The sequence below is a fragment of the Vigna unguiculata genome, chromosome 9 (genome assembly GCF_037176805.1).
Source record: "Vigna unguiculata cultivar grain cowpea cultivar isolate G323 ecotype 2 chromosome 9, ASM3717680v1, whole genome shotgun sequence".
Taxonomy (NCBI): domain Eukaryota; kingdom Viridiplantae; phylum Streptophyta; class Magnoliopsida; order Fabales; family Fabaceae; genus Vigna; species Vigna unguiculata.
Genome location: NC_140800.1, coordinates 30,569,362 through 30,582,257, shown reverse-complemented (window position 1 = coordinate 30,582,257; position 12,896 = coordinate 30,569,362). Strand labels below are relative to the sequence as shown.

The 12,896-nt window shown below is 34.3% G+C and overlaps 1 protein-coding gene across 4 annotated transcripts; it reads left to right on the top strand.

The window, feature by feature from the left end:
- The first annotated feature begins 214 nt into the window (after positions 1–214).
- LOC114164139 (zinc finger CCCH domain-containing protein 38-like) lies at positions 215–9,245 on the top strand. 4 transcript variants are annotated; one of them, XM_028048682.2, is made up of 6 exons: positions 225–398; positions 1,568–2,290; positions 4,667–5,088; positions 5,935–7,043; positions 7,211–8,289; positions 8,862–9,245. In XM_028048682.2, exons 3-6 carry the CDS (start codon positions 4,715–4,717, stop codon positions 8,889–8,891), a joined length of 2,592 nt encoding a protein of 863 aa, XP_027904483.2. In that variant the 5' UTR covers positions 225–398; positions 1,568–2,290; positions 4,667–4,714; the 3' UTR covers positions 8,892–9,245. The 4 variants fall into 4 exon arrangements, with proteins under 4 accessions (XP_027904484.2, XP_027904483.2, XP_085522504.1 ...); XM_028048683.2 differs by lacking the exon at positions 1,568–2,290 and having other exon boundaries at positions 215–398; XM_085666378.1 differs by having other exon boundaries at positions 1,568–5,079.
- Positions 9,246–12,896: the final 3,651 nt, after the last annotated feature.

Sequence of the window (12,896 nt, the reverse complement as noted above, 5' to 3'; positions counted from 1 at the left end):
AAATATAATGTGATAACATTTTAGAAAACTCTTTTGTTACAAAGATTACCAAATTAATACTTGAATTAAGTATAACTGGATAATAGCAAAATAAAACCCACTTAAATTACTCCTTTTAAGTATCGTGTATTTTTAAACTGCATTTCTGAAAGAAAATGGTCCACACTCCCCTTAATGTAACGACCACTTGGTACAGTATATTTAATATTGAGAGAATAGTTCATAAAATTAAAGGTAAGAAAGTAAAAATAGAAAAATAAAAATCAAATCCCGCAGATATTTGCAGAGGAAAGAGAAGCCAAGCGAAGCTCATTTTCTTTCTCTCGCAGCTTAGACATAGCACAATCACAAGCTCCACTCTAGGGTTTCGCTCTTTACGTTCTCTTCACCACTAACTCGTGAGTTTTCTCTCAACCTTACTATGCTTTTACCTTTACGCTTCTTATTTAGGGTTTAATTCGTCTCCTGTAATTTCAATTTGGAGCTTGCTTGAAACCTAATTTATGTTGTTTTTCTTTGTTTTTCGAGCCTCAGTGCTTGAATTTGCATGTGTGATGTTCGATCTTATTTTTCTTTTCTTTTTTATATATATATTATGATTAATAGTGTTATCAATGTCGTTTACGCGAAAACTACCGGTTAGTAAAACAGAAACGGAAGCTAGAAAATGGAATTGTACTTGCGTAGCCTTTATTTAATATGAAGTATGATACCTGCCAGAGAAATAACTATTGCCAGTTAGGGAAAGAAACACTAGGAAAGAGAGAAAATACGGAGAAGAGTACTCATGATAACTCGGCTCTCCTTCTCGCTCTTACAATACTATTAATCACTCTTCTTGTATTGGAGTAAATAACTTCCTCATGTGGTTATTTTTGCGCTAGCCTCTGTGGTCAATCGTTGTGAGGCAATATGACAGTATCCTAGTTAGCGACTCACCCTTTGGCATTGAAAGAATTTTGGAGACATGAGAATGGGGAATCATTATAGTTACGCTGATAGTGTATTCTTAAATCTTAATAGGTAATCTTTTCTTAGTGGGGAATAACTAAAGCTATGCTTTGGTTCAGACTAACAATGCATAAGAAAGGCCTTTTTATCATTGCATCTTCTTGTGTTGAACTATCTGCTTGGTTGTCTCTGTTCCATTTTATAATGAGCATTCTGGTGCTTGATTTTGGATAAGATTTACTTGGTTTTAGTATTGAGCTGGGCCTTGATCGTGGTATTTGTTTTCTATTTTAGCATTGTGTCCTTGCCTCCACTATAGTGTGAAATTAATTTCGTATGCTACACTTGCCTAAAACATGTTTAACTGATATTATTGGAAAGAAACTTATTTGGTCACTCCTACATGTTGCTGTACCATTACATCTTTAGACCCTTTTTTTATCCCTGAAGCAGGAGTCTTTTTTAGGCGTTCACCCATAGAACTAGCTGGATTACATAGATCCGAGACATTAGGTGGTTGTGTAGTTGGGTTGGGAGTCTCCTCTGTGCTTTAGTTCTGTGTCTCAGTAAGAGTACATTATTCCAAGTGCTAATATTAGATACAATTTTTCTGCAGTAATTTGATGTGACCAATGCGTGGAGGTGTTACCAAGTTCAGTCAAACTGTCAAAGTAGCTGGTGTAAATGGGTTTCCAATGGCATTTGATCCTTCCACAGGAGCAATATGAGATATTTAGCACACTAATAATCAATTCCATATTGAATAGTTTTGAAGTGGAGGAATTTTCAATATATTCTGGGATAGCAGAGGAATAAGTAAACCATTGACTAGTTCAAGAAAGGGAAAGGATGTTCCACCTCATGTATTGTGTTTTACTAGATACACCAGTGCCCATTTGACATCAAGAACAAATATTGAAGAAAATCAATGCAATACACACTGTAGCTTTGATCTACTTTTTGAGTGGCCAATGGTTGAGTGTTTTGAAATATTTATGAGATGAACTAAATCTTATAAATTTGGTTATATTTCTAGTCAGTGTGGGATTTCCAAGAGTTGTAAAGATGCTATACGATTTCCATCTTCATGGCTTTTGGAGAATAGACATAGCCTCTGGAAGATTCTTTGGAAGAGCAAGAGTCTTATATTTGCTTATTTGAAGATTGAAATCTGTTGAAATAGATTTGACATCAATTTTAAGGCCTTGGCAGATGTTCTCCCTAATTATTGAACCAGTTAGTTACAGATGACCAAGTAGACTATCTCTAAAAGATTACTGGATCATTAACAAATGGTCAGGAGGCTGTATCTGACATATTACACAAGGAAAACTTGATGGTATAAGCAAACATTATAGAGCCTTACTAGGTGTTTGTCACATCTAAGTGATAGTTAGTCGAACATGGTTGAAATTTTTTTCTCAATGCAACCATATAAGTGTATCTTTTCCTTAGAATTTTGACATAACCCAATAGGTAATTCATTTAACCTCGATGCAACTTCCACACCATCAATTATCCTGATATCATTGCTTCTTGACTTTGACCACCACTGTGAATGTTTGATCTTTAAATTTTTCGTTATCGTTAATTTTGTGTCACTGGGTAGGCTTACACTTTCGAGTTACAGGACTGCAGTTAAAAGGTTACTTTCAAGTATTTGTGACCCTCTTCAGTGGAAGAAGTTTGCCCCACCTTCTATTAATTTTTATATAATCATTGGGTTATTTTAATTTCAATTTTCTAAGTATATTTGAATGATTATTTAAAATGATTTTGGGAATTACAGAGGCAACTATTATACCACATACCAAGTAGCCTATTTGCATTGTAATATATATAGTAAATAGGGTTAGCATTATTGATTGATTATACTATTAAGCCTTATCTTATCAGCAGGCGTTATACCCAATTGGCATTTAGTCATAATCAAATCTTTTCATGGACCTAAAATAGTTTTTATGTTTGCGTGTGGATATGTTGAGTCAGTAAATTTTTCTCTATTTATGATTACAAGTCCAGCTGGTTCTTGCTTTGAAAAAGGTGGTATATCTCCCAATTTTTGATTTTATCTTTGGAACTCACCTGAAATGAACTTGGTAAATAAAATGTGAAAGTTGTGAGAACGAGTGAAAGGTTGAAATTTTAATTTTCGCATTGCTAGTCAGAGAAGATGGACAACCAAAGGAGCTTCAATTTACTAGTGCTTATTAGGTTGAAATTCAAAAGGACTCGAAATATCTACAACTTGTCTCCATTTATTATAATTTTTAAAGCAAAACATGAAGGTGTAAACAAAACTTATTTTTCCCATCTTTTTTAATATAATTTGTTTTTTTTATAGAAATGGATTAGTTCTAACTCAATTCCTTAATGTGGGGCTTAGGAGCGGAGTATCACGTTAGGTTTACAGGGACTTTTTGGCTTGGTACGAGACATGTTCTGTTTTGATTGGCTAAACTACATGAGACAACACAACACCAAATTACTTGTTACCCGTTTGGTTTAAAAAATTCGTGAGATGGCACAATCCAGGGATTGAGGACAGAACAAAATTATTAAAAGTTATAACTCACTAAACCAATAGAAAACTATTTGTTCAGTGGATAACTAAACTTCTGCATGAGATGATCTTAACAAAATCTTTATGTGGTTTTGTAATAATATTCTATTTGTAATCGTGATTACCATTGATAATGATTTGGACCATTGGCATTACATTTACATCAAAACAATACCTGAGTTTTTATATGAAACTGAAGGTGATAAAATGCTTGGAACTACTGTACCTCTTGACCAAGATATCATATATTGATTCATCCTCTGAAAAAATTCTAATAAAGTCATTTTCAACCCTTACCTTTCATATATACCAAGCACATGTTACTATGTGATTTGAAAAACACCTATACCTTCATTTTTGGTGCTGGTAAAAAATGGTTTGGCTGTTCCTTTGGTTTATTAATCTAATCTGGGTATGGCACTTTGGAGGTCTTGGTCCAAAGCTTAACAGATAATACCTTACATCCTCGAAAATGATATGCTGTTTTTTGTAATCTTTATTTAGAAGATAGAAAGAAAATATCAGAGCAACTTGTGGGGAATTTCCAATTCCATGTCAGATCAAGTGGGTTTGACTATACAACTGAATTGTTTCTGTAGTCAATTATATCCAGATGAAGGGCTGGAATTTTCAGCAAGTGGTTTCTGTCTCACTCTTTGGGATAAATAATTTTGCTTTTCTTTGATTGATGCTTCTTACGTTTCCTTTTTCCATGTTTGTTGGAGGATTTGGATCCTCTCGTCTTATACTCCTCTTCTCTATTGATTCATTTCTGTTGAAAATGGTCACTTATACATGTCTTGAACGGTTTATTTGAAGTTAGATTAAGACTCTTATTAACTCTTCCACCACTTAGATGGACCTATGGAAACCCCCTTAAGGGGCCTGGGGCAGATGGAGGAGAGTTAGATTAGGACTCTCATTAACTCTTCCAACTGAACACGTTGGTACAATATATGCTTTGTCAACTGAAGTCACATGCTCTAGCTTGATACTTACTGTTTTACATGCAATGGAAGTCTTTCATTTACTTTATAATTTCTGTCTTTCATGTCTCCTAGCATGTTGTAGTACTTTAATGAAGACAAACATAGTAGAAGATTGAGGATATAATCTTAGGACTCTCGTGATTTATATGTTTTGTTAATTCAGAGAACACTGCATTTGTCAAAGTGAAGCATTACAGTTTTGGCACGTGAAATGAGTGGAAGTGGCAAAAAGCGGTCTTCAAAGTGGGATTTGAGAGTTGATCCTGAATTTTCACCTGATGATAGTAAGCAATTACGGCCTGGGTGGTCCTCTGCAGATGTTGCTGGTAGCAATAGTTCGAAGTGGTCCTATTTGGAAGGAAGTGATAAATTAAAGCCTGATATGGGATTTTCATCCAAGGAACCTTTTTCTGGAGGCAGAGGTTCACATAAGGATGATGTTATGAATAAAGACTATGGAGGTTTGGATGCAACAATGGAATGGGATGAGGATGGTTACAGCAAGAAAATTTCCCCTGGATCTGAGGAATGGAAACCTAAGAGACACAGTCAATCTCCTAAAAATGGTTGGAGCAGGTCAGTCAGGTTTGTTTCTCTTGGCTTGTCTGTGCTGATTTGCTGAATATTGTTTGAAACATTATATTTAAGTGTTCATATGACGTTTTGTAAAGAGCATACTGTAAATAACCTTGTTTGTGCATACTATAAGTTGCACATATTCAAAAGGTCCTACAGTATATGTTTGTTGTGTCCTCTGAAGCGCTGTGCTTTAATGTAGGAGCTGTATACACAGAGGAGAAAGCTGTGACACCTCTGAGCCCTCCTCGGCAATGTTGTCGGGACAATAATATTTCTGTACTTAGCTATCTAAGATATTCTATATTGTCTTAATACTTGAAAATTTTTCCCTGATACTCTGTTATATTTGTTAGACACATTGTGAAAGACATCATGGTCACTTGGTTTCACATTATTGGCCGTTTTATGACATCTAGTTTTTCTTTAATCCCAACCATTTATATGTAATATCTAATAGCCTTTTATCTATTTATTTTCTCATCAACTAATGTTCGGAAGGGGCAGTTTTAAGATTTTGTAGAAGAGCTTTTTGTACTAAAGTCACTCTTTCCTTGTTCTTATACCATTTTCTGTTCCTTTCTTTAAGATGGGGCCAATGTTTGTATTTCTGAAGAGCCTTGTTTCTTATTATTTGCTTTAAGTTAAAGCATCCTAGAACTTTCTGATTGCGTTATATTTTAGATCTTTACCAAAAAAGTAGTCTTTATTTTCAAATGTTCACACTTTCCCTAATAAATTTCATGTTAAAAGATATTAGTGATAATACCATGGGCATTGTTTTGGTGGAGCATAATATTTCTAGCTGTTGTTTGTTTTGTTAATTGTCTACATTTGGATTATACCAATTACTAGGAGTCGAAGCAGGAGCCCTCCTCATGGTTTTAGGTGGGATTCAGGAATCAATGACAGAAATAGAATGCGGGCTGGAGGATCAACACAACCATGTAGAGACTTTGCTGCTGGTAAATGCAGAAGGGGTAGCCATTGCCACTTTCTTCATGATAGTCAAAATCATGAGGATAGTTGGGAAAATAAGAGTAGGGAAGATGGAGCTCCTAGATATTCTGTTCCCCAAGAGGGTAGAGACTATTCTCTTAAGAGTGGCAGATCTAATGAAGCTTGTACTAATTTTGCAAAGGGAAGGTGTAGAATGGGAGCATCATGCAAGTTTGGGCATCATGACAATTCTGATGGACATGGTAAAGTTTCTGTGGATGAATTAAATAGAGAGAGGGAAATTGATAGAAGGCACAGAGATAGTTCTTTTGAGCAGGGAGGCGGACATGGACCAAACCGTAGTAGTGATACTCTTTGCAAGTTTTTTGCCAATGGAAATTGTCGTAATGGTAAATATTGTAGGTTTTCTCATGATAGGCAAGCATGTAGGAGCCCTAATAGAAGATTAAGAGATGATAGGTGGCCAAGCAATCCTGGGGGAGATCACCATAGGATGGATAGACCAAAATTGAGTGATTCAGATAGTCCTAATAGAAGGCCAAGGGATGATAGGTGGGGTTCAGATGGTAACAAGGCTGATGCAGATAAAATTTGGGACAGTCCAAAGTGGAATGATACAGTTGCTGTCTCTGATTCAGCAAAGCTGGTTGAGGGCAAAAGTGAAAATGTTGGTGCCACAGAGCCAGGATTCACATCGTTACCTACAAGTTATGGATGGAGTCATAGTTTGGATAAGAGCCGAGTGCATGGCGAGCAGCCTTTTTCAAGTGATAAGAAGGAAGTTAACAGTTGGGTATCAGGAAGTACTGCCACCAACATTCATGCTTCCCAGTCAATAGGTACAGACATTTGGTTGGGTGATACAAAAATGTCTCCTGATTGGCATTACAGGGTGGGATCTTCCAACACCATTGAAGAAAAGCATGAGCAAAATAAGCGTGGGATAAAACAAGGTGGTACGTATTTAGCCACCTCTGAACGTGACAGAGTACAAATTGCTGCAGGTACTCATCTATTTGATGTTCATTTGATTGTCATTCCTTGTAAATTGAAAAATCTTTTATCCTGCCAGTGAAACCCAAAATATAAAATTGTATGATGTTATTTCATTGATAAACAAATCTACTGGTTCATGCATATATTTAAACTTTTCAACTTATGTTTCTTTCAGGACAAGGCACTAATCAGAATGCAGAGAGTTTGAATCCTTTGCATTCTTCAGGCTTGCAAGCGGTTGGACAAAGTCAGGTCCCAGTTCCTATTCTACCTTCAAAGGGAGGAATTGTCGATGGTATGCCAAACCAGGAAGTCTCCATTGAGAAAAAATACACTGCTGAACCAAATATCATGGATGCTGGCTTATCACAAGTTAGTTCAAGAAATCCTCCTCCCACTGAGAATCTGGTAGGCCAAGAACAGCTTGCTCAGCTTACCAATCTCTCAGCCTCTCTGGCCCATATCCTTGGGACAGGGCAACAGCTACCGGAACTTTATGCTGCTTTAAATTCTCACTATGCCAAGGACACATCCTCCCTAGCAAAGGCTGAGGTGTCTGCTGTGCCTGTTTCCAATACATTCATCCGCTCTGATCTTGCTGTGCCTGTTTCCAATACATTCATCCACCCTGATCCTGCTGTTGGACTCCCGAAGCAGTACGATCCAATGAGTGATAGTGTTGAGCCAAAGAGTGCTGTTGCAAGTGGGGTATCCTCATCCATTCCTCCTCCAAGTAAAAGAGTTGCAGAAGATGTACTTGAAATTCCATCACAGTTGTCCAACACATCAAGACAAAATCATGGTGATTCTTCCAAGGCTGCTGGTCCAGAAGAACTAGTAAAGAGTGATCCTCTAGTTCAGTTGCAGCCAGGTCAAAACACTGAAGTTGGTAAAGATGATAACAAGGAAATGTTACCCGAGGAAAGACACAAATCTCGAGATGATCCTAAAAGTACCAAAGAGAATGGTCCTTTGGAAAACATGGAGCAAACTGGAGGTCCTGATGAGTCCAAGAAAACAAAGGATTTAAAGGGGATTCGTGCATTTAAATTTGCACTGGTTGAGTTTGTTAAGGAGCTTCTGAAACCAACATGGAAAGAAGGTCAAATCACCAAAGATGATTATAAAACAATCGTGAAGAAAGTTGTTGATAAAGTAACTGGTTCCATGCAGGGGGCCAATATTCCTCAGACTCAAGAGAAAATTGACAACTATTTGTCATTTTCAAAACCAAAGCTTAATAAACTTGTACAGGTTAGTGTTGGTTGGCTTGCAGATTCCCTTAATGCTTTGAAGGATTCCAGTCTTCTCCCCCATTTTTCTTCTTTTGATGAAAGCAAATATTGATGAAGCTAATCATTTAATTTTTTTGGTAGGCTTGGATGTTTTTTGGAAGTTGCTAAAAAATTATGGGATTTAAATTTTGCTTCTCGAAAACTTGTGTTGCCAAATTTCATCATTAAGAATACTGTCTAATCTTTAATCAAACTTAGTTTAAGGACCTGTTTTTAAAATTGTTTTTTTTTTTTTCTGTCAATCTAACAAAATTTAATGGTATTCTATTTTTTATACTAAGAATGAACAAGTATTTCAAATAAACCTTTCACGTCTATCCATCAAATTCTTCCTGGATTTATCAGATGGGTACCACTTATTAATTGATCTATGCACGATTCTGAACTCTGATCGTGATTGTTGCTGATGGTCTATTTATGCTATTATGCGAGACGGAGATCTATGTTGGCCTGAGTCTACATCTGCCTCATGTCAATTTGTTTAGCTGTGGCTTTTACAACTGGTCTCACAATTTTTCTCTCTGTTTGCAGGCGTATGTGGAAAAGGTTCAGAAGGCTTAGTGCAACTATTTAAATTTGACTGTCAACTCTTTCGTTTATATTTGACTCAGAATTGTTGTCTGAAATATGTATACTGCTTCTTTACCTCAGGATATTTTGTCTTAGCCATTTGTTTGCTTACTTTAGCTCCTCTGCAGCTCTTCCGTACACAATCTGGGAGCATTTTTTAGGCCTTTAATTTTATTTTGGGGAAAAATTGTTGGGTGTTTGTGCCGTAAGAAGTTGGTTCGTAACTCAATAGTTAGACAGTCATGTGGGATTCAATTTATTTTGCTGGTTTAATGTAATTTACAAGAGACAGTTGTATGCTTTTAAGAACAATAGTGAGAAAGACGAGAACCGTTAGATGCTAAAGTCCAATTGTTGATTAATTCAACCTGGACTATGAAGGTTTCAACTGCTCAACCATTTTGAACTAAAACTTCTGATTTATGTAGTTTGCGTCAAAATTATAACGAAAACAATTAGGTAGTCAAAGTTTTTATGAAGATAAATTGGGGGATTTTGTCTCTACCAAACTGATGTCATTTGCAAATCTGGATTATTCTCATTTACTGCGGTAACATTGCTTAAGTTTGATGTAAATATACAGTTGAATTAAATGTAATAACTATCATTCATGATTCACAGATCAAACAATTCACTTGTGCAAGGTCCTTTTAATTTGTGCTAGATCCTAACAATCCAAGGAGAGATTGTTTTTACTGGTGGAAGTGTTTTTTCTTCTTCACATTTATCTCTCATAAGGGTAGGTAGCCACATGTTAGTCTCAATCATTTAGGAGTAGAAAAAATGGGTTGGACTTGAAGGTTATTCTATTAGTCCATGTTAAAAGGGACAGTCTATTAGTCCATGTTAAAAAGGATAGATTGAGATGAAAATTTTAATTTCTTAAGTTATTCTATTTTGGTTAATTTAGTTTGTCAATTTAATGGACCAAATTGGATCGACATGTTGGTCTATATTTTTTTTTGAATTAAACATTAAAATAAAAATTTATTTTTTATAATATATATTTAAAAAATGTGAGTATATAATTGTATTGTAATTTAAATCATTAATACTTACAAATTAAATTTCAAATTAGTTATAATAGAGTAATATAAAATATAAATGTAATAGTTATTTTATTTAATTAAAAATATTAATTAATCAATTAAAAATTTAAAAAATATTTTATATGATTAAATTTCCTTTTAATATTACTTTATATGTATATATGAACAAATTTAAAAATAAAAAAATTAAAAAACTTGAAAACAAATTAAAAAAAAAGTTGACGAGCCGGCCTAACCCCGTCCTTAGCCCGTCCTATATGGGACAGGTAGACATGTCAAAGTGAGCTAGTCTGACTCACACGGGTTGACTCATCATGAGTTGGGTTGAAAATGAGTGAACCTAACTTGGTTTACTTTATGGTGAATCAGAAATTTTGTAGTCCGGCTCAATCCATCACAAGTTGGTGGATTAAGTGAGATGGTTCACCAACCCACATAAAAAAATATTTATTTATTTATTTTTAAGTATTCAAATATTTAAATAATTTTTTAAGCAACCCATGGAATGACAATCACAGTAAATTAAGAACCAATGTCTTCATCATGCTTACCACCAATATATGATGAATTATTTTCAAGAAAGTATCCATATAGTCTAAGAAAACATGGTTAATAATACACATTTTCTGTCATGCTATTCAACAAAATATAAATAAAAAAATTACACATTTTTGTCATGCGAATTTAGAAAGATTTGTTTATAAGACGATTGCTTAGTAATTTACTATAAAGGTTATAGTTAAAGATTAAAGTATTAGAGTATATAACTTGACAATCAAATTAATTAAACATTCAAACTATTCTAATATTATTGAGCAACATTCTAGCATTTAAAAATATGAAATTGTGAACCTATATAATTAGGAGTAGTAAATAATTATTAAAAAAATTTAGAAAAATGTAAAAAAATGTTGGTGGGTTAAGTGCGTCAACCCACCTTCAACCCGGCTCTAGTGGCAGAGCCACGATGGGGCAGGCGGGGGGCACGACCTCCCCTAAACTTTTTAAAAATTATATATATTTTAAAATTTTAAATTATATATATTTTAAATTTTTTAAATTATAATTATCACTTTAAATTAGATAATAGTACACCAAAAATTAAATTAGGTATTTTTTATTTCTTTTATAAAGTACAACATTTAATATTAATAAATAATACAATATAAAATTGAATATAATAAAATAAAATTGTTAAGATAATTTTTATTTTCTCTTCACATTATTTTTTGAGTTTTTTTACGTGCTGTACTCATCTCTCATCCTTACATGATTTCTTTTGTTATTGAATAAAAAAAAGTTAAACAGAAACTCATTATTTCTGTCCTCATTTTTTTTCATATCTTCTCTCATTCTTAAAGAAAACAAAATTATCTTGTCTCACTTGGTAGTGCAATAATTGTTTAATATTTAGCCTTATTTTTTTATATCTCATTACCCTTTTGTATATTCATTTTTTATGAATATAGAAGAGCAAGTAACGTATTATGTGATTTTTTATAGAGGATTTTTAATTGTAACTCGATTATCATACTTTTTTTTAGTAATTATGTCTCTCAAATTTTGATTATATTATAATAAAAAAAATTTGGTCTTAAACTTGTTTTATAGATAGGTATATTGACAAAAAAAAAAGAATAAATTCATTTTTTAAAATTGATGAAAAAGAATGGAAGATGAGAACAAGACAATAAGGTTGCTCATTGCATAAGCATAACAATGATGAAATGAAAGTTTGTGATGACTTTTGAATTGATATGTGCACATTAGTAAAATGGAAAATGAATTTTTTTACATATAATATGATTATTTACATTGAACAAAAAATAGCTGAAAAATTTAGTTATGATTCAATTATTTGATAAGTTTAAGAATATGAAAAAACGAATGACAATCATTTAGATATGTGCATTTTCTGTTATAGTTATAACTATATTAAATTATGTATTAATTTTAAGTGAATGAGTGACAAAAATGTTAAATATATAAATTTTAAGTATATTATTTTGGCTCCGCCAAAAATCTTAGTCAAGATTCGCCACTGCCCGGCTCGAACCCGTTTAACGCGTGGGTTAAGTGAGCCGGGTTGAGTTCAATCCACTTTCGAAAAACCTGAATTTTTCTCAACCCAACCCGGCTCGAACCCGTGGTGAGCCGGGTTGTCTTACGTGTTGAAACCCATTTTAACATCTCTAGGGACAAATTACCCGGCTCGAACTCGTTTAACGCGTGGGTTAAGTGAGCCGGGTTGAGTTCAATCCACTTTCGAAAAACCTGAATTTTTCTCAACCCAACCCGGCTCGAACCCGTGGTGAGCCGGGTTGGCTTACGGGTTGAAACCCATTTTAACATCTCTAGGCACAAATTACCTTTATTGACCCGTTTTTATTGACGGGCCAACCCAGTCTAACCTATTTTTAATGGGCCACGGGCGGGTCAGGCCAAAATAGACAAGACTGTCCCGTTTTGCCATCTTTACAATCATTTCACTTGGACTTATTCCTGTCTACAAGGTTTGACCCTAGCCTATATAGGTTGAAGTAAAAAGAGTCCACAAGATCAAAAGATTAACATAATGAAAAGTTTAAAGGGTGCAAATAGGAATAAAAGTTTTATGGGCCACAATAAACCTATGGATCAGTTTGTACGAGTTAATATCAAGTCATGATATAGTAGGTTGGGTTGAGTTCAACTCAAGTAAATCTTTTGGATTAGATCTCGATTAAGATACGTTTAGGTCAGGCCAAGTTGATAGAGTCTACATTATGATGAGTTGAATTGAGTCTATATTATGATGAGTTGAATTGAGTCTACATTGGACAACGTTGAGACTAACCTATGTTTGGCAGACAAAGTTGGACACATAAAAGATTGAGTTGAGTAGGGTTAACTCAAGCCCAATCAAGTCAAGTCAAGTAGGACCAATGTCAAACTTAATAGAGTTGGG

Bases quoted from the DNA above. Each gene is read 5' to 3' on its own strand.
- LOC114164139 (XM_028048683.2), top strand. From the start codon at position 4,715: ATGAGTGGAAGTGGCAAAAAGCGGTCTTCAAAGTGGGATTTGAGAGTT. The intron at 5,089-5,934 runs GTTTGTTTCTCT...ACCAATTACTAG, and splicing joins GGTTGGAGCAGGTCAGTCAG to GAGTCGAAGCAGGAGCCCTC. The intron at 7,044-7,210 runs GTACTCATCTAT...TGTTTCTTTCAG, and splicing joins CAGAGTACAAATTGCTGCAG to GACAAGGCACTAATCAGAAT.